The following is a 27,861-nucleotide window of genomic DNA, read 5'->3' as shown; positions in this document are numbered from 1 at the left end:
TGCTTGAAGGCATGAAGATTTGCTCACTAACTATAAACAGATAGAGGCTGTGATGCTACATTGCAGGATATTGGTGTGTGTGCGCTTGTGTGTGTTTAGAGCATTTTACGGCCCTGTAGGTGGAGCACCATGTACTATTCAAAAATAGGTTTCTTTTTTCCCCACAAAGCACCAAAATGTACAAGTGTGTGCGTGAGAGAGAGAGAGAGAGAGAGAGAGAGAGAGAGAGAGAGAGAGCAAAGAATGATTAAAATCTTTCACCTACAACCTCCTTCCCCCTCAGGTTCTGTTACACCACAAAATAACTGAATCACATAGAGAAATGCCAAGCACCTCATCTTCTTACTCAGCAGTAGTTAATGGCACTTTCCAGGGGCTGGCACTGATCTGCTACCCTCAGGCTTTCTGCTGCTCACCTGTGATTGATCATCTAGAGTGGACCTGAATAACCAAGCTACCTAATAAATTATCCAATAACAGATTCAAATATATACCCAACCTTCCCCCCTGTTCACATTAATGTACACAAGTGTTTTCTGCTAAGGCCTTGTTCACTCTGTGGACTGTGTTCTACCAATGTACACTTCGCTAATGATAAAACATAGCTGCAAAAATGCAAAGAAATCTCTCTGTGTGATTCGTCACACAAACATACTGTGGCACTGAAGAGCTTTACAGCTAGTGTTCTCACCATCATGATTTATTAGCAGTTAATAAAAAGGAGGAAAACAAAAGCCTTCTATTACAGAATGTGCCAGCCGATGCGGATTCACCACATACCTTTTTTTTGCAGGTATTTCAATATTTTGTTATATATTGTGATGTGAATTTTTATAATCGTCCTTCTACTATCCAAAATGCACATAAACGTGATCAGTATGTAGACAAAAATTAGTTTGTATTACCGTATTTTGGTACATTTTTACACAATTGGCTATTGTCAAATAAATCGGAGGGGGAAAACAAAAACAAACTGTAACAGATGCCAACGTTTCCATGTTCAATGGAATCTTGTGTGCGCGCAACAATGACAAAGGACCTACAAAAACCACGCCGTCTTGCTCCGCTTTTAATACACAGCATCAATAAATGACACCAGCCCTCACACAGGGGTTGCAGATACAGAAAGTGTAGTTGATAAATTTTGCCGATATTTACCATCATAACACCCTCAAACAGCACTCTTTACCACAATGGTGAGAATCTCAGAATGCACATCATTTGAGGTGTATGAGCTTCAACACACATCTGTCAAATTCTTTCAGACATGTGTTTGTATGAAACAGATAATAAATAAAGACCTGATGTGCTTTAAAGTAAAAATGAAAATGTGCAAATACACAACGGTGGACATTCTTATTTAATACTTCAATACAACCTACACCATTACACCACCACGGGTTCTGAAAATATCATGCGTCTTGTACAAATAGCCAAAAAGAAATGACTTGTGGACCATGCTAACTTTTATTGTGTAGAAGTAGATTCGTACGAGAAGGAGCCGAGATGCTCAGAGACCAGCAGTTGGTCTTACAAAATAGTAAATAATTCAACATGGGTTGTTTTTAATAGCCTATATAGGAGTTGTGAACAATGAAAGCATACAGGAATAAGAATCTAGTGATCTTTATTGCTATAAATTCATTTTGAGTTTGAGTTTGCTGATCAGAGAGGTGTACAGCCAGGAAGGAACTCGTACTAAAACATGTTTTGCTTATACTGCTGTTCCTATATAATAGTGGCCCACCGGTTGCCTGATTCCTGTGAATGCCTGCACTCTCAGTGGCAGGAACCATACAGAAAACTCGAACTGCAACAATTTCAGAAAAGACGAGATAAACCCATTTTAAACCTACAAAAAAAAAAAAAAAACGTAACGCAGGCTGCATTTACATAACTGAACGCGAAGCTGTACGTCTCCCTCCTGTAAGGCTTTATTTAGCCGTGGGAGTTGGAAGGAAATCCGTTGGGTGGCGGACGCTTCCTGTGTGAGACCGCAAGCTTGGTCATGGGTTTGTGTCTCTGTTTGCACACAGGTAGCACGCAGAGTAACACGTAGGCTGTGACTAAAGGAAGCACAGGGCTGATAGGAACTTCAATATTGTATTTCAATCGCTTATGATCATTTCGCTTATCTGTATCACTTTTCGAGAAGTGCGAGGTGGATCCACTTTCCCATTACTCTTATTGGCAAGAACAATGTAGGAAAAGGAAATTTAAAAAAAAATACAATAATGTGCTTAAATGGTCTTTAAAATACAAGTATATGAAATATATAGCTGACATGCACACAGAGACCTGACAGTGCTGCTTTATCTCAGAGTGGATGTGTGTGTATGTGCGGATTGTTTGCAGGGCAGTGGTTTTTGGCTCCAGCACAGCACGAGGGCAGCACTGTCTTGGCTCTGTCAGATGGTCGAGAAGCAGGTAGGGCTGGAAATGATTAGAGCTCGCAGGGCAATTAGTCAGTGCATCACCACGCTATATTTAGAGGTCCATTTCTGGGTCTGTTCCAAACATCCAGGTCTGTTTGTTTCGCTGTGTCCTGGGTTTCCATTTTCAAAGCGGTGAGCATTTCATCTATACGGAAGTGAGAAGATAGGAGTGCTGGATGTCATCGTTATGAAACGGCGTCATCCTAAACCTGGCTAAATGCGAGTGGTCATGCCGATGAATCACCTCAATGAGGTCACAGGATTTTCCCTGAAAGGTTTTTGCTGGGAATAATTACTTGCTTTTTTTCTAAATTGTTCAGAACTGAAAAACGGTGTGATTACATAGGCACGCGTCGTGTTTTGTTGAATTGGAAAACATCCTTAAAGGGCATTAAAACCGATCCCCAGCACTGACTGGGGTGTAAAAGAGCTGGTAAATAGCTCTCGAAAGAATCAAGGTTTTATATCCTATTGCATGATGGAGGTGCCATTTTTATGATCCCTCTGGTCAAGTTCAGCGCTTGAACCCCTTCCTGTGACTGCTCCAAGGTCTCATTGCCTGAACACAAGGTTTCTGGCATGTGACCAGTACTTAAAGCTCTGGAAGAGATGCTTCTGCTTGCTTCCATGGGTACTAAAAACTAGTGCAGCTAGTGCCTTATTTTAGTTTGCTTTCAAACCTTTGGCATTGTTTTTTATGAAAAACAAACGGACAAAAAAAAATGATCAAAGGGTGTGCCTAAAAATGAAACCATGTTTACCACTGCCATGGTTAGGAGAAGGGGTGAGAGATTTTTATTCTTAAAAACAGGAGGTTCGCCCACGCACTCACCTGGGACCGCTCTTGGCCGGTGCGAGGAAGCCAGGAGGTTATGGGAGCCTGGGAATGTTTAGTATGAAGAAAGCGATCCGAAAGGATCTGAAGCTGTGGGAATTGGACAGGAAACATGGAAAGTAACCCTTTCCTGCCTTGAGAGAGTGTGAGAGAGAGGGGGAAAGGGGGAGAAAGGACGCAGGAAAAGTAATGCATTGAAAATTGGATTTATATCCACACTGATGACTTGTTAGAGGGTCATCAGCAGGCCGAGAGGAGAAGAAGAGTTTATACATGGGTTAATCACCCCAAAAAAATAAAAATAACAATAGAACATACAACGTGAGCATCAAAATTACGGTGAAACCAGAGAAGTTTCATAGATTGTTGAAAACCATTGATTAAAAATAAAATTGATGTTTAAAGATTTAGCAAATTTATAAAAACATTTTGCAAACAATAACAAAAATAAATTAAAAAAATAAACATTTTATTGAATCCACAGAACATTCTGAAATAAACAATAAACTTGTCTCTGTTGCCCAAAAAAGGATGGAGAACATGAAAACATGAAGACCGAGAGATTGAAAATAAATAAATAAATAAATAAATACAAAAATATCCAGGACTCACACACACAAACCCAAAACATATGCATACAAATACAGGCCCATTAGGATAAAAGACAATAATCCTGTTAAACCCATTATGAAATACAAACCGAATTAGATGATGATAACAATATGGCTGTTCCACAATTTGAAGACTCGGTAAACACAATTACACAAAACCGGCATGGAATGGAGCTATAAAAAAAAAAAAAAAAAAGAACGAATTTCATCAAAACGAATAAAAGAAGACAGAGTGCATTCAGAAAGTGAGCTTGTGAAAGAGTGATGAACACGAAGGAAGGTAAAAAGAGGTAAGATTGGCAGTCAGGCCAAGCGATAAAACAGGAGACACGCTTGATGCACCGTGAATAAAAATGTTTGTTAATCTATCAGTCACCGAGGCAGATGAGAGAACAGTGTGCCCTGTTTTCAAGATGGTGTGTTAACGCAGAAGGGATTCCAGAATATCCTCCAAATTCATTGGATAATAAAAAATAAAAAAAAACACGTGACTTAATACGTATAGAAAATGCATTATTGCAGAGGAACAAGAAAGTACACGAGGGATAACATATAGCGTGACAGATCTGCTCTTGGCAACAGATAGAAGAAAAGAGGGCTGGGTTAATATTTAGTCACGTCAAATGATTCATTATAATGATCTGAATTTATACTAGGGCTGTCAAAATGTAGTTCTGCACACATATGTTTTACAATTCCTTTTTTTATGCACTGGTCCATGTTGAAAACTCTAAAATGTTGTGTTGAGTCAGGAGTGAAGGACACTCGGAGATCCAGAAAGTCATTTAAAGCCGACTGAAGGACAAACACACCTTAGAAGGTTTCACTGAATGACTTTCCATTGCAAGCATTTTACTGAAACATTATACAGGCACTTTTCCCCCCTTACTCTGAACTCGGTGAGATATTCAAGGGATTAATACTTCAGCATTTTTGAGTGCACATGGCAGGTGTGTACATAAGCTCAGCATTTGGTATTCAATATTCGTTAAAGGGCAACATTGCGGAAGAAAATGGTTTTATAAAGGGTTCTCCAAATGCTTATCGCTCTACGAAGCACATACACCGTAGTGCCAAAAGTATTGGAACACCAGACTTCTTCAGCCATATGTTGTCCCCCCCAAACTTTTACAACAAAGTTGGAGATATACAACTGTGTATATATATATATATATATATATATATATATATATATATATATATATATATATATATATATATATATATATATATGTTTATATGAATATATGGTTAACATGGGTTAGAGTGGAAGACCTTGAGGGGCCTGATATAGAGCTCTAAACTAACCCTAACTGAACGCTTTTAGGATGAATTGGTATTCTGACAGGACCCGGGGTCTCCTCACACTACATCAGTATCTGACCTTATTAACATGCTCCAAAATCTAGTGGAACATCTTTCTAGAAGAGCTTTGTTTCTATAGTGCACCTGCCAGTGGTGGACAGTAACAAAGAAAATATACTTTAAGTACAGCAAGCCACCAATCAGGGTAGAGTGTGCTCTGTTTTGAACTTATATTGATTGCTGCATCTTCTTAGCACGAACATGAAGTTCAGCGTCGGTTCAACAGCAAGCAGAACATCTTGAAGAGGAATAAAGGATGGAAGAAACCTTAGATTCGAACTTGCCACAGCACCCGTGGCCTTATTTTACCTTTAACTTTTACTGGTGTCATGTTATACAGAGTTTTTCTCTACTTCAATTCAATGCACACACCCCTGTTTACACTGTACAGATAGAAGACTAATAAAAATATAAATTAAGTGACTGATTATTTACACACTGACGCAAGTCTGTAATCTAGATAGATAGAGAGACACACGACTGCCAAATTCTCTAAAACGCCTTTGGAGACGGCTTAAGGTAGAGAAATGAACATTCAATTCATGGGCAACAGCTCTGGTGGACATTCCTGCAGTCAGCATGCCAATTGCACGCTCCCTTAAAACTTGCGACATCTGTGGATTTGTGCTGTGTGATCAAACTGCACATTTTAGAGTGGCTTTTTATTGTGGCAGATTTAGACAGATTTGTGAACAATATTTGAGAGAAATTGGCCTTTTGTGTACATAGAAAAAGTCTTAGATCCTTTAGTTAAGCTCATGAAAAATAGGGGCAAAAACAAAAGTGTTGCGCATATATATATATATATATATATATATATATATATATATATATATATATATATATATATATATATATATATATATATATATATATATATATACACACATACACACACACACATACATACATACAGTGAGGAAAATAAGTATTTGAACACCCTGCTATTTTGCAAGTTCTCCCACTTAGAAATCATGGAGGGGTCTGAAATTGTCATCGTAGGTGCATGTCCACTGTGAGAGACATAATCTAAAAAAAAAAAATCCAGAAATCACAATGTATGATTTTGTTAACTATTTATTTGTATGATACAGCTGCAAATAAGTATTTGAACACCTGAGAAAGTCAATGTTAATATTTGGTACAGTAGCCTTTGTTTACAATTACAGAGGTCAAACGTTTCCTGTAATTTTTCACCAGGTTTGCACACACTGCAGGAGGGATTTTGGCCCAATCCTCCACACAGATCTTCTCTAGATCAGTCAGGTTTCTGGCCTTTTGCTGAGAAACATGGAGTTTGAGCTCCCTCCAAAGATTCTCTATTAGGTTTAGGTCTGGAGACTGGCTAGGCCACGCCAGAACCTTGATATGCTTCTTACAGAGCCACTCCTTGGTTATCCTGGCTGTGTGCTTCGGGTCATTGTCATGTTGGAAGACCCAGCCTCGACCCATCTTTAATGATCTAACTGAGGGTAGGAGGTTGTTCCCCAAAATCTCGCAATACATGGCCCCAGTCATCCTCTCCTTAATACAGTGCAGTCCCCCTGTCCCATGTGGAGAAAAACACCCCCAAAGCATGATGCTACCACCCCCATGCTTCACTGTAGGGATGGCGTTCTTGGGATGGTACTCATCATTCTTCTTCCTCCAAACACGTTTAGTGGAATTATGACCCAAAAGTTCTATTTTGGTCTCATCTGTCCACATGACTTTCTCCCATGACTCCTCTGGATCATCCAAATGGTCATTGGCAAACTTAAGACGTGCCTGGACATGTGCTGGTTTAAGCAGGGGAACCTTCCGTGCCATGCATGATTTCAAACCATGACGTCTTAGTGTATTACCAACAGTAACCTTGGAAACGGTGGTCCCAGCTTTTTTCAGGTCATTGACCAGCTCCTCCCGTGTAGTTCTGGGCTGATTTCTCACCTTCCTTAGGATCATTGAGACCCCACGAGGTGAGATCTTGCATGGAGCCCCAGTCTGAGGGAGATTGACAGTCATGTTTAGCTTCTTCCATTTTCTAATGATTGCTCCAACAGTGGACCGTTTTTCACCAAGCTGCTTGGCAATTTCCCCGTATCCCTTTCCAGCCTTGTGGAGGTGTACAATTTTGTCTCTAGTGTCTTTGGACAGCTCTTTGGTCTTGGCCATGTTAGTAGTTGGATTCTTACTGATTGTATTGGGTGGACAGGTGTCTATATGCAGCTAACAACCTCAAACAGGTGCATCTAATTTAGGATAATAAATGTAGTGGAGGTGGACATTTTAAAGGCAGACTAACAGGTCTTTGAGGGTCAGAATTCTAGCTGATAGACAGGTGTTCAAATACTTATTTGCAGCTGTATCATACAAATAAATAGTTTAAAAATCATATATTGTGATTTCTGGATTTTTTTTTTTAGATTATGTCTCTCACAGTGGACATGCACCTACGATGACAATTTCAGACCCCTCCATGATTTCTAAGTGGGAGAACTTGCAAAATAGCAGGGTGTTCAAATATACAGTGAGGAAAATAAGTATTTGAACACCCTGCTATTTTGCAAGTTCTCCCACTTAGAAATCATGGAGGGGTCTGAAATGGTCATCGTAGGTGCATGTCCACTGTGAGAGACATAATCTAAAAAAAAAAATCCAGAAATCACAATGTATGATTTTTTAACTATTTATTTGTATGATACAGCTGCAAATAAGTATTTGAACACCTGAGAAAGTCAATGTTAATATTTGGTACAGTAGCCTTTGTTTGCAATTACAGAGGTCAAACGTTTCCTGTAGTTTTTCACCAGGTTTGCACACACTGCAGGAGGGATTTTGGCCCACTCCTCCACACAGATCTTCTCTAGATCAGACAGGTTTCTGGCCTGTCGCTGAGAAACACGGAGTTTGAGCTCCCTCCAAAGATTCTCTATTGGTTTTAGGTCTGGAGACTGGCTAGGCCACGTCAGAACCTTGATATGCTTCTTACAGAGCCACTCCTTGGTTATCCTGGCTGTGTGCTTCAGGTCATTGTCATGTTGGAAGACCCAGCCTCGACCCATCTTCAATGCTCTAACTGAGGGAAGGAGGTTGTTCCCCAAAATCCCGCAATACATGGCCCCCGTCATCCTCTCCTTAATACAGTGCAGTCGCCCTGTCCCATGTGCAGAAAAACACCCCCAAAGCATGATGCTACCACCCCCATGCTTCACAGTAGGGATGGTGTTCTTGAGATGGTACTCATCACTCCAAACACGTTTAGTGGAATTATGACCCAAAAGTTCTATTTTGGTCTCATCTGACCACATGACTTTCTCCCATGACTCCTCTGGATCATCCAAATGGTCATTGGCAAACTTAAGACGTGCCTGGACATGTGCTGGTTTAAGCAGGGGAACCTTCTGTGCCATGCATGATTTCAAACCATGACGTCTTAGTGTATTACCAAGAGTAACCTTGGAAACGGTGGTCCCAGCTCTTTTCAGGTCATTGACCAGCTCCTCCCATGTAGTTCTGGGCTGATTTCTCACCTTCCTTAGGATCATTGAGACCCCACGAGGTGAGATCTTGCATGGAGCCCCAGTCCGAGGGAGATTGACAGTCATGTTTAGCTTCTTTCATTTTCTAATGATTGCTCTAACAGTGGACCTTTTTTTCACCAAGCTGCCCGTAGCCCTTTCCAGCCTTGTGGAGGTGTACAATTTTGTCTCTAGTGTCTTTGGACAGCGCTTTGGTCTTGGCCATGTTAGTAGTTGGATTCTTACTGATTGTATGGGGTGGACAGGTGTCTTTATGCAGCTAACGACCTCAAACAGGTGCATCTAATCTAGGATAATAAATGTAGTGGAGGTGGACATTTTAAAGGCAGACTAACAGGTCTTTGAGGGTCAGAATTCTAGCTGATAGACAGGTGTTCAAATACTTATTTGCAGCTGCATCATACAAATAAATAGTTAAAAAATCGTACATTGTGATTTCTGCATTTTTTTTTTTCGATTATGTCTCTCACAGTGGACATGCACCTACGATGACAATTTCAGACCCCTCCATGATTTCTAAGTGGGAGAACTTGCAAAATAGCAGGGTGTTCAAATACTTATTTTCCTCACTGTATATATATATATAAATAAATGTGAAATATTAGGCAGGATGTATGTACAATATTACAGGTGTATACAGGTGTATTCAGATACACAAATAAATTAGATGTGCAGTAAGGCACAACGTGTAAAAAAGAGGGTTATAAATATTACAATATGCAGTATATATATTGTATGTAGACATGTGCAGGAGTTATATAGAGTAAGGCTGAAGTTTATCATATGCCATGACAGACGTTTACCTCAGGGAACTGGGGACACTGGTGTGCATAATAATGATTTCAGGTTCTTGTGTCAGGTGAGGAGGACGGGTGGGAAGTCTGTGTTTCAGGTCATCCCAAATTGTTCAGAAGAATCGAGGTAAAGGTTTACAGCCTACAGTACGGGCCGATCGAGTTCTCGCAGAACTCACAGAGTTCTGTTCAGTTCCCTTCACTTGAGAACGAACGGCTCTTTCATAAAGTCTTTATGAGAACCCAGAATCTCAGAGGTGATGAGACGATCCAACACATGCAGCACTGTTTTAACTGACCAGCACCTTCTGCAGCATGAAGTGAACACTGCTCCACTGATTGCTGAAAACAGAGGAATGTTGACCACAGCTGGTCATTGTTGAAAGTTCCACTGAAGATCATGTGACCTGGTTCGAATTCAGAATGGAATCTGGAACTGAACCCTCCCTAAACTAATCCCACTCCCATCCACACACACACACACACACTCCACGTGAGGACATACCATTGTCATAATTGGTAACATGGCAAATTATTGCTTTGCTCCACCTGACTCCAAGCACAAACGCAACCCCAGTAACCCAATTGGGTTTCATTTTTTACATAAAAACTGCGGTGTTTTTAAACCAGCCAAATGTGCCCACAAGGTCAGGTAATCTCCAACAACCGAGATGAAGTTCTCGTTTACAATTCTGGATGATCTCTAAAAATAAGTAGAAATGTGAGATGGCGGTTATATAGAAATCTGATGTTACAGAGTGAAAAAAAGGAGGAAGAAAAAAAAAAAAAGATAGTGAAAGAAAACAGCTGTGTACAAAAGATCAAGTTGGCAAACATGAAGAGCTGAGAGAGGTTATAGAAAGAGATCTAAAATAACGCGAAATGGGCAGGTGAGACCTCGCTGAAGCACTGTGCGTGCCATATACGAGGAAGGCAGAGAAGGAGAGGAGGACGGAATGAGTGAGGGAGCGAGAGGAAAGGTAAGGTCCAAAACGAGGCAGCTGGGCTCTATTACTCCACACTGGCCCTCCTCCTCCATGCAGGAAATGAGCAATCATTTAGTAGTGACAGGTACATGCTGAACCTCACTATCTCGCCTCTAAAACCGAGCAGATACTGCACACAGCCAGCCAGCATTAACCTCTCAGCCCACATACTGGCGTGTGTATAAGGGTTTACATGAGTGTTTTAGGGAGAACAAAAGTCCCTGACAGAATAAAGTGAACACAGTAATTTTGAACTGCAGCAGTATAAATAAAAAATAAAAAATAAACGGTTTCTTAGAGTTGGAGAAAAGTTCAAACATGTGTGGTTCTGGTTTTGGGAGAAGTCCTCTGCAAGTCTCCTGTGTATTATGAAAGGCTGAGCATGGCTGATTTTAACTGGGTGTGACTGTGAAGCGAGACTTAATGTACCGTCTTATCCAGCAAGAGCACACCTTCCTGAACCGACAATAAAAACCCTGAACACTGATGAGAAACACAACTTTGTTATCATCTGCATTTTATCTGTAGTGTGCACTTACACATCGTGCAGATTCGAGAAGGATAGAGGGTTGGAAACCGAAAAACATTGTGAGGAATGTGCAGTAATGTAATCTGTATTGATTATTTAGGAACTATTTTACGGAACTAGATTCTAATTGGACAAAAAGTCAACTGCAGGACAAGTCGCATGTACAGTATATATAAATGCATTTGTTATTGATCATTTCAGAATAATAAAAAAAAAAAAAAAAAAAAAAAAACGGATAATATAAAAACATTTACTGAGAGGATATTATTTTAGTATTATTTCGAAGGAGCCACCAGTGTCAGAACTTTGTAACAGTAACTGTTCATTTACGTTTTCTGACATGGGAAATTATTCAGGGTCATTATTGTGAGGTATTTGTGGTTTCTGTGTACCGTGACGAGCTGCAATTCTGCTTTATTAACTTCATCAGGGAGAAACGAGAGGAAAAAAGGATAGACGAGGAAATGACTATTTACAGCCGACAGACCGAACTTGTTTCTACAATCTCAAACATAATTCTGATATGTATGCCTCCATATTTTCTTTTACAGGTAACAATCCTTAGCATGGTAACAACCTGTTGTAGTTTAAGAGGAATAAAACCTTCCAGGATGTGCTGTTATAGAAAAATAATCAACAACGGGGCAGTGTGTTTTATTACTTATCTACCACCTGACCTTAGCTTAGAGCTGTCAGTTTTTGAGGTAAACTTTCCTTGTGTGCCCTCAGCACAGCACGGACACTGAAATTGGAGTGTGTGTGTGTGTGTGTGTGGCAATGGTATGTATAGAACAGTAATGCTGGTGCTCCTATCAACGTGTATAAATCAAAACATAATTCAGGAGAGAGAAAAAAAAATAATTACGTAAAAGTACCGGGATGGTTTAGGAAATAATATTTCATTCTGTATCTACAGTGCATCTGGAAAGTATTCAGAGCGCTTCACTTTTTCCAGATTTTATGTTCCATCTTAATTCAGGATTAAATATTATACTATATACAGGATTAAATAAAAATAAAAAAATCCTCCAAATTCTACAACCCATATCCCATAATGACAACATGAAAGAAGTGAGTTTGAAATCTTTGCAAATTAATTCGCATGTACATAAGCATTCACAGATTTTGCTCAAGAATTTTTACGAATTACAGCCTCAAGTCTTTTTGAGTTTGATGTCCTGTACATCTATTTTTTGGCAGTTTCTCCTATTCTTCTTTGCAGGACCTCTCAAGCTCCATCAGGTTGGATGGGGTGTGTCGGTGCACAGCCATTTACAGATCTCTCCAAAAAAGTTGAATTGGGTTCAAGTCTGGGCTCTGGCTGGACATTCACAGAGTCCCATAGCCACTCCCTTTGTTATCTTGGTTGTGTGCTTCGGGTTGATGTCCTGTTGGAGGATAAACCGTCGCCTGACACATAGCAGGTTTTCATCAAGAATGTCTTTGTACGTTGCTGCATTCATCTTACCCTCAATCCTGACTAGTCTCCCAGTTCCTGCTGCTAAAAAACATCCCCACAGCATGATGCTGCCACCACCATGCTTCACTGTAGGGATGGTATTGGCCAGGGGATGAGCGCTGTCTGGTTGCCTCCAGACTTGATGCTGGCCATTCAGGGAAAAAAGTTCAATCATAGAATATTGGTTTCCCATGGTCTGAGAGTCCTTCAGGTGCCTTTTACTGAGGAGTGGCTTCCCTCTGGCCCCTCTACCATACAAGCCTAATTGGTAGAGTGCTGCAGAGATGGATGGTTGTTCTTCTGAGAGGTTCTCTTCTCTCCACAGAGAAACGTAGGAGCTCTTTACAGAGTGACTATCGGGTTCTTGGTCACCTCCCGGACTCTAATCAAGTTGGAGAAACATCTTGAGCATGATCAGTTGAAACAGGATGCACCTGAGCTCAATTAAGTGTCGCAGCAAAGGCCGTGAATATTTATTTACATGATTTTTCTTTTCAGTTTTTCTTTTTTTTTTTGTAATACATTTGCAAAGATTGCAAACAAACTTTCTTCACGTTGTCATTATAGGGTAATGTAGAATTTAGAGGAAAATTATGAATTTAATCAATTTTGAAAAAAAAAGCTGTAACATAATACTTTCCGGATGCACTGTATCTAAAGTGTGGGGGGGGGGGGGAACACAAAATAAAAAAACAAAAAAGGCATACAAATCCAATATCATCCCCATCAGAAACAATATAAAGACTTTTGAAAAGACTTTAAATCACCAAAAACACTTTTTAAAGTCTAGATTTTCAGAAGTCTGGTTAAGCATAGACTGGGGTGTTGAATAAGTGTGCAGTGGGTTAATGAACTTGAGATTTATCCACCCTTTATGTTTTTGCAGGATTTCATTTAAGACTGAATAAAGCCAAAGAGATCTCTGACACCTTCAAAGTATTTTTTATATATGCCTCATTACTGCTTTCTCTGAAAGATTTCGACAGTTCTCATAGCTGATTTTTGCTTCATCAGCTGTGATGCTTTATATAGACGGATACGCGGCTCGCCAGGAAAGTCCCAATCAACTACATTTACCACACGCTCATTTTGATCGAGGATGATTCATGGAAAGTTAACACCTATGCAGTTAATAAATTAATAAGTAAATAAATAAATACAAGGATACTAATATAACTTACAGCTGTTCCTTAACAAAAACAAAAAAATACTTGTCACTGGTAGGCAGTGAACCGGACTGAAGACTCCAAAAAGAGAGATTTATTTAGCATAGAGTACGAGTTTGATCTCGATCAAATCTTGATCACAATCTTTTTCGTGGCTTGCTCGCAAAATGTTCCTCCGATTCAAACTTGTCAGAAACAACAAAACCATAAAAAGCTGAGATGTGCCACTTCAAATATCACCCAATCCAACTGAACCCCTAGATCAAACTGGTTCTAAATAAATCTTAATTTGATTCACCTGAATGCATCATTTACTCATCCACACAGACCTCTAAACACACCTATTATGACTTTTTATGAAGTCCTGAGCACATGTTTCTCCTCAAAATTCCAAACACACACACACACACACAGTGCCATTTTGTTTTGCCTCCAAGCACATACTGCCAGAGGCTTGGAAACGTCCAATTACAAGACCATTTGCCCAGCTCGCTAGTCTCGCTCTTTTATTACAGCAAAGTATGCAGCCATCGCAAAGTTAGAAACATCATGGGATATCAAGAGATCATGGTTTGTTACATATGGGAAAACAAATGTACTTTTCTTTTTTTTTGGTTGTTAGTAATACGACACAACACTGGGTCAGCTGATACCCAGCTGATAGCATCTGCATGCTTCAGAGGCACAGTAAAAACATGCTTCAAGACACGTTGTGTCTTGTATTGACTTGTATCAGATTACACAACACATGGTCAAGGCATTAAAATTGGCAGCAGAACAAAAGCAAAATCAGATCAGATCCCGGTCCAGTGTTTGAGGATGTAATGACTTGAGAAAAAAGCACTTGGAGAAGTGCACTTAGTGATACAGGATATCAAGTGAAAGCAGCAATAAATGACATGATAGGAAAAGGGAACAAATTAAAAGCGTTAGAAACACATGGTTCATATTTAGGCTTATGTAGGTCCATCTCTTTAGAATTAAATCCTGACTTGGAGAATTTTCACTTGAAAATATTTACATAAATCTTAAGTAAATTCAAATGGCCTCACAGTGATGTTCATCGATTGTGCTGTTGTCCACTAATTTATTAGGCATTTGGATGAAGGGCTTCACAGATCTCAACTGGCTGCATTCATGCAGTATGATCGATAAAGGTGAGTGAACTTGTTCCACTAGCAGCCGGACACGACCATGGCACTGCATAGCACAAATGTGGTGGATCGTCTTCTTTTCCTTTCAACTCTCTCGTCCAGATTGCTATTGGTCTCATCTATCCATAAAGGCACTTCCATACACACACACACACACACACACACACACACACACACACACACACACACACACACACACACGCGCGCGCGCGCACGCACGCACGCACACGCACACGCACACGCACACGCACACTTCTCAACCATGGATTAATTCTGGCTGAAAAGACATAACATTTTCAGCCAAGCTATGGACTAATTGCCTGGTTCTACACACCATTTATGCTGAATGTGCATTTCCTTCTCAAACGGAATTGTTCTCATCAATGTTCCAATTTCTTTGGACCTCACGCTGTTGAAAACAGCTTGACCAAAGGTGCTGAAGTGACTTGCTTGAGTATTCCACATGCGTGTGTACTCTTCCAGCAAAAACATAAGATAATTACCCCATCTGTGAACCTCATGTAACCTGCTAAAACATAACAAGGCAATAATTACTCTGTAGTTCTCATAGGATGGAGGTAATTTGTTTAGTATTATTACCATTAGGCAAGGACCCAACTATCCCTGTAGATATTAAAGCAATGAATAAGCTTTATCTTCAACTCCTCAGGTTTGTTGGGGGGAGTACAAGTTCACCTTGGCTGGCCTGGAAATGACCTCATGTCCAAGAACTTAATTGGCTATAAATATAAAACTGGACAAAGGATTATTGCTTGGAACCAATATTCCCTAATGCATGGTTGCTCAACAATGCTTTGCAGTAATAAAAAGTAGATCCACATACATAGACTTCGCATTATCATGATCAATACAGCCACATGACACACAGGCGTTTCTTAGAACTAGTGAGACCATAACATCATGTGCTCATTGGTCGATAAAGATCATCTTTGAAGGAAAGAGCATCTTGATGTCATGCTCTGTCTAACACTCCCCTGTCCTGGAGGCACCCTACTTTCAGTCACACACACACACACACACACACGTCTCCAAGCATGTCGATAACTCTCATCTGTGGATCCAAAATAATACAAATAAAAAAATAAAAAGTATTCAGCATTCAGTGAGGGAGACAACATTCCCTGAAGGCTACAAATCTCAGCGTTAGTCAAACCCGCTATGAAAACAGGTCTTGCCACAAAGCCACCAATTCTCAAAGATTACACCCAGGGTGGATGCTGGGCTGCTGTAGAAATGTTGGAGAAGACTTCACCAAAGTTTAAACATGCTTGCTTGGGCCTTCATCTGGCAGGCACAAAGGCTCATTTTTGAGGAATTGGTAAGTAGACCTACTTTAGAAGTGTGTAAAAACAGACTGTGTTTCTTTAATATGCACTTCTAAAGCTCTCGCTCAGTGTCCTCTTCAACCGTTTGTCTTTCTCTCATAGCCATCAAACAAGGCTGAGCCAAACAATGAATGAAAGCATGGCGTAATAAATTGGAAAATAAATCAGCAGTGTGGCCATTTCTGCACTCTGACCCAAAGCAGCCATCACACTTAAGTTGGTTATTTAATATTACTATAACCGAGTATGACGATTATATCTGCATGCCCTAGAAAGTTTCTTTCCACTTGCACCATTACACCAATTTACTAGCAATTACCACTACGGCTTGCTAAATAATGGCATTGTTTTCAATGTTTTCATTGTAACAGAGGTTTTTAATTCGCACATTGTTAAATATGTCTGCCTTACGAGATCCTGTGTAAAACGAGAGTATTAAGGTCACTTTGTGATTAGAACTGCATCTGACACTATATCAGAGCCATGATGTTATAGAAACTAAATCAAATCGGATTCAAGGATACAATGGCGCTGTGGTATAAAACACGGTTGCCAGATTGGAGAATATTTTCCATTCAATAACGGTATAAAACCTTACTAAAGGAGTATTTATTGGCCTCTAGTTAACTTGAATTCATAATCCTTACGCTTTCCCCATCTAATTAGCACAGTCTGGCTAAATCCCTAATCTGGCAACCCAGACATAAACAAAATCTAAATCAATAAATATATTTGCAGGGATGGTGAATATGGACAAAAAACACTGATGCGGTATATTTTCACTCATAGCAACAAAGGCTGACCGAACATTATTTTTGATAATAGCAATGTTTATTTTTGATAGTTTTTCCTTTTCTTTCTGTAGACAATATGTGACTATTCACTTAGTTAGCATGTGACTGTATTTGTTGGCACCTTCTTAATGCAGTGAACATATTTGTTACTGCAATGTGGTATTATTATTACTGTAATGCTAAAATCACACACACACCCCATAGCACGTGTGCATGTTTGGCATGGCAATAAAAGCTTGTGACGAGAGGCCGAGGCTGACTTCGGGCTGGGCAGGAGACATGTTAATGTGGTCAGAGTAATAAGTGCAGGTTCACTCCCTTGACCACAAAACCACACACACAACTCCTGACTCATACCGGAGTCACCTCATTATAAGAAGTGAGGAAGGAGATGGAAAAAAAATAATGGGTAGATTTAAGAGAATGAAGAGAGAAAAGGAAAGTGAGGTTAAACACAATATTACATGGAAGGAAAGCTACAGGACTGCTCTCTAGGCCGTTCCGCATTATAAGTGTCAAAGTTCGTACGACACGTCGAGTAACAAGTGAACAGTTTGCGTCTTGCTTTGAGATTATCCAAGGAAAGAAGTGGCAAACACATGGATCAGTTACTACCCTGGTATTTAACAGTTTCCTGCCTCAGTCATCTGATCAGTATTTAGTTCCTTCCTGTCTGATTCAACGATTCCGTTTTATTTTATTTTTTTAAAGGAAGAAATGTCACTATTTGAACTATATCATCCAAATCACACACACCTGAATTACGCTGATTTTCTAATCAGGGAATGATGCAGCTTTTTTAACCGCAGTCACATCTGTAAACAATCAGCCTTCTTTTAAAGGGAAAGAGGTCATGTGACTAAGAGACAGGAACATGACTTCAGTTTGTGGGAACCATGTCTCAGCTGCTATTTTTACTCCCACACATAAACATCAGCTGGGTTACTACTAAAGTCTCGGCCATTTTCACATTTCCACTGTTTTTGTTTTACTGGAATTCCTGCAGGCTCATTACAAGCACGCAGTCTCTCTGTGTTTAGTGCCATGCAGTGACTCGGGAGAAAAAGTCTGTGCATTGTCTCTACCTGTGACCATTATTTTATTAGGCCTGTTGGAAGCTAAAGCCAGTTGGTACGATTCATACAGACTGCCAGGGAGTGCAATTTATTGGGGAATGAAACATTCACTAGGCCATTACCAAGTTCACTTCTACATCTGTAGCCGCATTCATTATTTACACTATTCCTTGTTCTTTGTGGGTAAACTAAAGGTGTGCTTGGTTCCTGTTTTTCAGATGTATAAAACAAGTCACAAAAGAGCTACTTTAGGAGTTGATTAAATGAGGAAAACACGAGTTTGTTTGGGTCCAACAAAGTATTTATTTGACAGCAATCTGACTCTTAAATACCTGCAAAATGAGATCGAGAGCAAAACAGATCGCAATAAATGATTTTCAACAAATGTTTATGCTGACACCTGCCTCACACTGACTAGTCAACTTCTGCATACTTTTAGTGAGGTTAAATCCTTTCACCTACACCAGCCACTCCTTTGACTCTGCACATCTCTGCAGCACACCCATACAGACTTCTTTATAATGTGTGCAAAATCTTAAGTAAACAAAACAAAAACAACAGTGAATGAACACCTTGCTTTTTTATTATTACCCGATTTCATTTGTTTCTGAAACACACGTGCGCATGCACAATTGTTTCTTTGCAGGCATTACACTGCTCAGTACTGTTGGGTTCTTCGAGTTTTGAATGAATTCCTCAAGCATGGAGCACAGATCAGTTTCACTAAATATAGTCGCTGATGACGACAGTATAGCAGCACATAGCACTGAGAAAATGCCACATACATTTAAAATCTAGTTTCATCCATGACAACTAGAGGTGTGTACAATCGAAGGACCATCTAAAAAAGTCTGCGCAGTTCTGATTTTAAAAGACCTGACCTCCACACAGTCCTGAGCACAAAATCTTTTTAGTGTCACCCCCAACCTGGAAATGTGAACACACCCCTAAGATTTTCTGTGGTGTAGACATGGGACAATTTAGAGCAACATTCCAGAGCAGTAAACAACATCTGTTCATATTACTCAGTCTGAGCACATGGGGACAGAAGAATCATCTCACATTGTACACAAGTATGTAAACACGGTGTTACACGGCTGAATACATGAGCGTCGAGCAAAGCTGCCCAAATCCAAAGTCAAACAAAACAGATGACTCTGCTCAGCCTTGTTCCGTGACCTCTGTGAATGCAGAATGAGGTATGAACAGGCATGAAGCCCTAAGTTGAGGTTCCACCTCTCCTGAGCTCCACTGAACACAGAAGTTGAGTTACTCACAAAATATGCAAGACCACAAGCTCATATATTTTCCTTGGCTGCAGTTTTGCACTTTACAATGAAGCACTTTGATCCTAAAACAAAGACATTTGTTCTGCATAGGCTCAGAAACTCTCTCAATGATTAAAGCCTGGTTTTCTCGTGCTGTCCTGAGCTCTAATTGCAATGCGGACACACTCGGTATTGCTGACGTCCACAATGCAAGCTGGCTGGTATTAGTGTAGTCGAGGCCAAGGGTGTGTGAAGCACGGGGAGCCAATAGGAGGAAAATCTGATCATTTCCCATTACGCTCTGGCCTTGAGTTTGTGTGTGTGTGTGTGTGTGTGTGTGTGTGTGTGTGTGTTAGTAAGTGAGAGAGTGTAGGTGGGTGATGTTGACATGGTTCTGATTGACCGGAAATGTTAAATAAGCATCTGCAATGAAGAAAAGCCTCAGTCCCCCTCTCTCTCACCACATGTGAAACCACACAGTGTCTTTTCACCTGCAAAAACAAACCTCGACATCCTCTAAACGTACTGCAAGCAGATTTCTCCACGCTGCAGCACACATTTTGTGGTACACAAGTCTGAACTGCCAAAGAACACGCAACCAGCAAGATATAACGTCTTGCCTCTTCGTTTTCATCAACACGATTATGCTTTCGGTACGCCCACGTTCTCATTGAGGAAAAGCTATGCTGGCCCAGATTTTACATTTAAATCCAGGATAAATCTACAGCCAGATAACAAGCTCATTCAGATAAACACTGCATCCTATCTAGAGCAGACGCAGTGCATTTAATGTCCACGACAACTAAATTGGGAATGTGGGTCATGAATCTACCCAAAATCGCCAACGTAAAGTTTGCAACGTTACTCAAATGTGACCGGATAAATCGGTGTCACGCAAGCGCAGTGCAAAGACACCAGTCTCTTGAATGGAGCAGGGCCATGGTAGATTCAGCAAACATATGGGGAATAATTCATATTTTTACTTTGGAACAAACAGCTAGGTTTGTCAGAAGCAAAACACTGCACATAAATCTGCAAATAGTGAAGCATGGTGGTGGTAGTGTAATGCTGTGGAGACGCTTTAGATGGTTAGCGACAAGATGAATTGGGGAAAATACAAAAGCAGTTACACGAGTCTAGCATGCAAGACACTTGAGATTAAGGTGAAGGTTCACCTTCTAACTACACTAAAATATCGGGAGGCAAATCCCAACAGACTGGGTAGAAATAACTTTGGCTTTAATTTCTTCTACAATGCATTCAACAAATGCCTACGTTTTAAATCAGAGGCCACAGTTCTATTCTAGGAGAGTTAAGTGCTTCATTCAGGTGAGGGGCAAGACCTTGCCTTGGTGGAGGTTAAGTACCTTCTCATCTCATCCATGAACGATGGAAAAACTGAAATGTGGGATGGACAAACGGATAAGGTTGGCAGGAGCAGTCTTGCAGTCAATCTACACGTCTATGATCAAGAATCTCTATTCCTATCCAGGTGGTGGCTAGAAACTCATAAGGATGAAACAGAAATAAAGATACTGCTCTTGAAAATTAAAAGAAGTCAGTTACTTTACAAGGATAAGCAAGTCCTACTAGACAGAAACCCAAAGGAAGACCCAGGATCCACTGAAAAGATTATATTACAGTTAGCAATCACAAATAGCTTTAGAATATCCAGAGATGTCCCTAGGAGGAATCTGTGGCTGAGAAAATGTTTTTTTTATTTTGCCACTATATCCCCAAACGGGAGAAAAAAAATGAATAAATGAAAGACATTAAAACACAAGAATGGGATGTGTCCAGATTGTATGCATTAGTATACACACGTCATGATTCGGTAGTTAAGCCTCTGGATTAATAATAATAAGTTTCGCGGTTTAAGACCAGAATCACCATGCTACCACTGAAAGATCTTTGAAAAAGGCTCTTGACCCTGTCTACTCCAAGGTTGCTGTATCATAGCTGACCCTGAAGCTTTAATGCGAAAAAAAAATAATAATAAATTTGAGATTGTATTTGACCGAACTGGCCAATTAGCCAACTGGATAACTTTAACAAAGTTCAAAGTTATCATATTTATGTGCTTAAAAGTGCATTCACAGAAACAGAGTTACTTTCTGTAACCGGGTCCGGGTTAATATGAAACCCTTTTAACGTAAGGAGAATTCACCCCTTACGTAAAGTAAAATCAATATAAATACATCTGTTTCTAAAAAGGCTCCAAGAAGACAAAACAAGCGTTTCTCTAATCTGAGAAAATAAAATTCAACTTTTTACCAAGTATGCAAGTCAAAAACCAAACACTACTCATCTCGGAGAACAGTGAAGTTGGCAGCATGATGACGTGTGTCCTTTTCAGGGATGAGGGCAAGATAGATGAAGCCCTGGTCAAGAAACTTGTGCCTGGAGTTTCTCCTCCAACAAAACAACTAATACACTAGTATGCCAGTCGCATACCCGCTCTGATTACGAAAGCAATAGAGGTAAAGAGAATTTACCTGTACAGATACCAGTCTTTCTAAGCTCACAGTTTATCTCTCTTCCAGCATGTGTTTTGGACAGTGGGAGAAAACTGGAGAACCTTTAGGAAACCCACTCATACACAATATGTTCAAATTCAAGGTAAAAGTGCTTGCCACATGTACATTCTAGCAAAGTGAAATTCTCTCTTTGCATATGCCAGGAAGCTGGGGTCAGTGCACAGAGTGAGAAATGATACAGCACCCCTAGAGCACAGATGGTTAAGGGCCTTGTTTAAGGGCCCTACGAGTAGCAGCTTGGCGATACCAAGGCTTGAACCCCAAACCTTCTGATCAATAACCCAGAGCCTCAACCACTGAGCTTCCACCTCCTAGACAGACCAAAGTTCAAGATCAAAACCTTGGACAGCTTGTAGAAAAGAGTGTAAAGAAAATGTTCCGGTGTAATAAATGTTAAACACACGCATGTGCACGATAATCAATTGATAATCAGCTTCCTTGATACAAAGTCTATTTTAAATAGAACCATATCTACATCATTTAAAGTTTAACGACTAAATGTGCTGAGAGATTTAGTACAAACGCGGGAGTTTCATAGAAACGCTTCTTCGCGTCTCGATCGTTTTCAAATGTGCTTTACGTATGATAAATAATAGACTCTGGATTGAATTATAATGCCACATGATTAAATCACAAGCTCCCACCATAGCAGGCTAATCAGGACAGGTGGAAAAAACATACACAACTTATTTGAGATGTAGATCTTAAGACTTAAGTATGTTTCAATCTCAGTCTTGGTCTTAGTTAAAGGTTTTTGTTTCCTTAATCAGCCATGGTAAAGTGTATGTACTTTTCCTAATGCACTACTGAAACTCACCTTTATGAGTGTATACAACCTCAAGTGCAACACAGAGAGCAGTTTAAACTAATTAATGAGTGTCAGGTGTGAAAGTTCGTGGTTAATAAGAAAATGTTTTCACAATTCACACGTTTTTATTATTATTATTGTTTTACTGAAACCTCTGAACTCTGACTTACCAGCATTGACTGCAATGGTGCAGTAAAACAAGAGAGCTGCAGCTCATCCTCCTGCTGTTTAATGTTGTTTATGGTCATTCCTTGTTCTAGGTGCATGTTGTTCTTGAGTAATTGCCCATTGTTTTTTATCTATTAGAAGTGATTCAGTGTCGGACAACCAGTCTTGATTGCTTGGGAGGCATTACACAGTTCAGAGCAAAGCTAATGCTGAGAATAAGCTAATCTCTACATTATAAAGCTAGCTAGTAGCGTAGACTGCCGTGCAAGAACAATGTTAGCAGCAGCTTCATGGGCAACCCTGTGAAAATGTTATTTTTATACATGAAGTTTTCTATAATGTATTATACAGTTTGTTAGCTTGTGTTATTGTACAGTATCGGCCTGTAAGCTGCACTGGCATCTCCTATTGGATGAAACACAGCCGTAATAAGGCTGTACAGGAACCCCATTGGGTTTTGTTTTCTGCAGGAGAAGCGAAACGACACGACGAAACAAACGTAACATCTTTTGCCTCACCTTTTAATGTATATCCTTCTGCTCCCTCACAGAACTCCTCATACATTTGCACTACGCAACATATTCGTTTCTTATGAAGAACGACACAGCTTCACAACTGTTTCTGTACAGCCATTTTGAACCGGACCATAAACAACTCTCTGTGGGAGGGGGGGTTATTGTTAAGATCCCCGACTAGTAAATTGACGTCGATGTCATATCATTTGCTGACATATTATAACCGCTTAAACTATTAATGAAAACATAATATAAGCCTGAAGGCCTATTCAGTCAAGTTATGATTTTACCGTGTAAACGAAAATGTTGGATCTTTACCCTCTGTAAAGAAATGGAACGGCTCACTCAACATCGGATCAGCGCTAGAAATTTCAGCCAATCAGAAACGGCAACAGTGCAACTGTCCAATCATATACTTCGCAAAGTAACAAGCGAATCCGCCCCTTTACTGAGACAGCATTCAAATACAAGGACAGGAGAGGACAGGAGAGGAGGGGCAGGAGAGGAGAGGAGAGGAGGGGAGAGGAGAGGAGAGGAGAGGAGAGGAGAGGAGGGGAGGGGCAGGAGAGGAGAGGAGAGGAGGGGAGGGGCAGGAGAGGACAGGGGATGCGGGGATGCGGGGCAGGAGAGGAGAGGACAGGAGAGGAGGGAGAGGAGAGGAGAGGAGAGGACAGGAGTGGAGGGGCAGGAGAGGGCAGGAGGGGCAGGAAAGCAGAGGACAGGAGAGGAGAGGAGAGGAGAGGACAGGAGAGGAGAGGACAGAAGAGGCCAGGAGAGGAGAGGAGGGGCAGGAGAGGAGAGGACAGGAGAGGAGAGGAGAGGAGAGGAGAGGAGGAGCAGGAGAGGAGAGGAGAGGAGAGGAGAGGAGAGGAGGGGCAGGAGAGGAGAGGAGAGGAGAGGAGGGGCAGGAGAGGAGAGGAGAGGAGGGGCAGGAGAGGAGAGGACAGGAGAGGAGAGGAGGGGTCATGTTTTATTAACACATGTTGAGAAAAACAACTGAATTTTTTTGAAACCAGCTGATTTCTATTCATCTATGTGTAAATTTATAATGTTTTTGTAATATTATATACTACTGTATAATATGCATATCGGAAAGATGTACACAGTGTGTGTATGTGTGTACAATGTACATCTTTCCAATAATATAGTATATAAAATAATATTACAGATACATACATATATTTAATGTCAAATCACTTTTTTTTTACTGTTATATCAGTATTTTATAGAGTAAGTAAAATACTCTCGCTCTCGCTCTCTCTGATGGTGTGTTATAGCTGTCTGTTCAGCGAGAAGAGCCATTTGGACACACTTGTCTGTGAAATCTGTCATAGTCAGCAGACACAGTCTGAGAAAGAGTGAGTCAGTGTGCAGCCTTGTGTTCCACAGGTTCAGTAGCTGGACAAGCGTGGCTGATTATCAGCTGCTTTTCATCAACTCTCAAAGCTTTCTTTGCTTTCCTTTTCTTTTTCGAAAACCACAATCAAGATCTACAAGTACATTTTGCCGAACATGGTAGGAATTCTAATATCCCAGCAGTGCTGTTAGTTATTAGATATTGACCCGCCTCCACATCAGTCTCTAACATCCCACAATCCCACTAAAATCCATTATTATAATATGAATGTCAGTGACTAGTAAATATATCAGGTTTCGATGTTACACAAAAATCCTTTCGGATTACAAAAGTTCTTACTTGGAGGCAGACCTCTGGCCACAGGCAGTTGTTTCATAATCTTAAAAAGAATAATAAAAGAATCCTGGGTAATGATTAAAATTGGGTAAATACATAAAAAAAATACCTTTACAGAAAAATCTTTACAACATCTCTCTGCTTTTCTCTCAGAAACTGAAAACCCCTACATCATCCTTCATCATTAATAACTTGGTATCTATGACAGGTATGAGTTTAGTTTCTGAGTCCTTACTGTTAGATTTGTAGTGATTTTTTTTTTAGACAGTGGCCAAATCTCAAAAAAATATACAACCCCTACTGTATCACTAACATTTACTTAGTTAGCTAGCTAAATAGACTAGCACACAGGTTCAGTGGCTATTGTTTCTAAGTGAAAACATCATCCTGTAATGATTTCGATATCAGAAGTAGTAACGATTTTCTCAATTGTTTTTCTCTTAAAGTTATAGTGACTACGCAAACAAAACTCTGTGTCAAACAAAACTCACAAATTCATCTTTGTTTTAAACTTTGATCGGTTTGATCTGTTGGACGTGTGTTGTCTCTTTCCCAGTGTATGACATCTCATAGCTGTACATCAATCCTTGAACAATTTGAAAACCTTATTGATAGACACGAGCTCTGCTGAGAGTACAGACCTGTGTGTCTAGTTTCTGCTGTCCTATCCCTCTGTGCTGGTAATCCATCGTGCCTCCTTTTTCTCTCTCCCTAGAAAGAGGTGGTGCCGGGTTCGTGACATACGGCACCCCCGTGGATGTGGTGAAAAGTGCAGTAAAAGTGATTTTATCCATTTAACATGTTTCCTTTCATTCCTCAAATCTTCCACCACACACTGAGAGTTATGGGGTGAGAGGTTGGACCTGTAGACAGTTATAGCTTTCATGCACTGCTGACCCTTTTATCCTCTCTAATGTGTGTGTGTTCAGCTGCATGTATTTCTTGTAGCCTTATAGATTAACAATAGCCTCTCACCCATCATAGACTCGGTTGTAAATGTTCCTTTTACCACCTAAATGCTCCCAATTTACACAAACCTGTAACCCTGTGTACAGAACAAATACACTATAATTAGTTTATGAAGATGTGTTCACCCTGGAAGAGAAGTCCTATCCAGGGAGCTATTCACATCTACGGCCCAGTGTTCCCAGGACAGGCTCCCGTTCCACAGTGACCCTGACAAAGGACAAATTTCTTACGGAAGATGAAGGACTAAAATATATGTATATGGTCTGAGTGACCTTTTCAGTGCTTTCTGTTCCTCTCTACTCTAAAATACCTGATTCAGCGAGTGCAGGTCTTGATAATCAGGCTTTGTATACGATATATTACTGAGTTTGTGTGTGTGTGTGTTTGTGTGTGTGTGTGTGTGTGTGTGTGTGTGTGTGTGTGTGTGTGTGTGTTTGTGTGTGTGTATGAGAGAGAGAGAGAGAGTCACAGGCTGCTGCTTTAACCCACAGAACACAACACTTTACTGAAATCTCAAAGGGCTCTCACATTTTGATTAGAGTTCGATTTAGAATGCCAGCATGTGTTTATAAAGTGACTGTATATTTCATGTGTGACCTCTTGCTCCATTTAAAACATAATCTCTAATTGGAATCAATAGACATATTTGATTTTCAGGTTTATTGTAAATCAGAAATTAGATATATTTGAAAATATATATATTTTTTTAATTTAAAAAATATAGTTAGTCCCAATATTGTGTATGTATGTTATGTTAATGGTGGTACCAATTTTTCTTTTTCTTTTTTTATTATGCAAATGTCAATATTTACCTCATGTGAGAGTGAAAACACATGTATTTTTGGTTGAAGTTTAATTTATTCTTAACAAAAGTCAACTGAGAGAAGAATTGAAAGCAAAGAAAAAAACATAAACTCTAATTTAACCTTACCACTAAGTAAATAGTTAAAAGACTAAACCATGGAAATTAGATTTTAGAAGAAAACAGGGACTGACTACCAGAACATTGTCTGGAAAAATTTTAAATGTACTTGAAACACTCTCTCTCTCTCTCTCTCTCTCTCTATCTCTCTCTCTCTCTCTCTCTCTCTCTCTCTCTTTCTCTACCACACCTAAGACGTTGGAGGTTTTCTCCAAAACCAGCTTTGATATACGGAATTATAGATGTGTGTGCATGTGTATGTGTGTGATTCTTCCAGGTAGTCACGCCAGCAATTGTGCAGTAAAAAATGTCTAAGCTTCCAACATACACAGAATAAATTTTAGCTGTGGTGGTGAGGTGATTTTTGCTGGAACATTTGGATCTTGCTGAACTGTTGGAGAGATTTTGCTCACCCGTACTCTCTATATGGTCCAACAAAACCTCTCAAAAAGGAGGGCTTAGCTGACTTTAAAAGGGCAGTATGCAACCTGACGGGCCCCCTACATCCTGTTTGGAGAACTGCAGTTGAATGCAATGACAAGTCTACCACCTTTCAAGACACCACACCCCTTTTGCATTAACATACATATTGAAGGCAACTTGGGAGTTGGTTTTTTTTTTTTTTTGGGGGGGGGGGGGGGGGGTTAAGAAGGGGTGGTGCTGTGAGTCGTGATGTAAATAAGAAGGAAGATCATTTCCAGGCCAGAAAATTAAAGTGAGACAAAAAGAAACTAATCACATGTCTTGCATAGTTATGATACAAACTACTGCTTTAAAGGCAATATTATATAAAGGCTATCCCAGAGTATTTATTTACACAATTCAATAAAAAAAATGTCACATTATCATGTCTTTTTCAGATCAGGACAAATGGTTAAGTAACATTGCAGCATAAATGCTTCTAACTCCA

At 40.0% G+C, this 27,861-nt stretch overlaps 1 protein-coding gene across 1 annotated transcript in view; it reads right to left on the bottom strand.

Annotated features, from left to right (window-relative positions):
• znf438 (zinc finger protein 438) overlaps positions 1 to 23,516 on the bottom strand; it is a 48,203-nt gene extending 24,687 nt beyond the window's left edge. Inside the window, exon 1 of the mRNA XM_083556721.1 lies at positions 23,371 to 23,516. Coding sequence (XP_083412847.1) covers positions 23,371 to 23,416 — 46 coding nt within the window. The 5' untranslated portion in view covers positions 23,417 to 23,516. The remainder of the gene's footprint in view (positions 1 to 23,370) is intronic.
• Between the last annotated feature and the right edge of the window lie 4,345 nt (positions 23,517 to 27,861).

This window comes from Silurus aristotelis (assembly GCF_946808225.1).
Source record: "Silurus aristotelis genome assembly, chromosome: 12".
NCBI classification, from domain to species: domain Eukaryota; kingdom Metazoa; phylum Chordata; class Actinopteri; order Siluriformes; family Siluridae; genus Silurus; species Silurus aristotelis.
The sequence above is the reverse complement of the archived record's forward strand: the minus strand, read 5'-3'. Positions and strand labels throughout refer to the sequence as shown.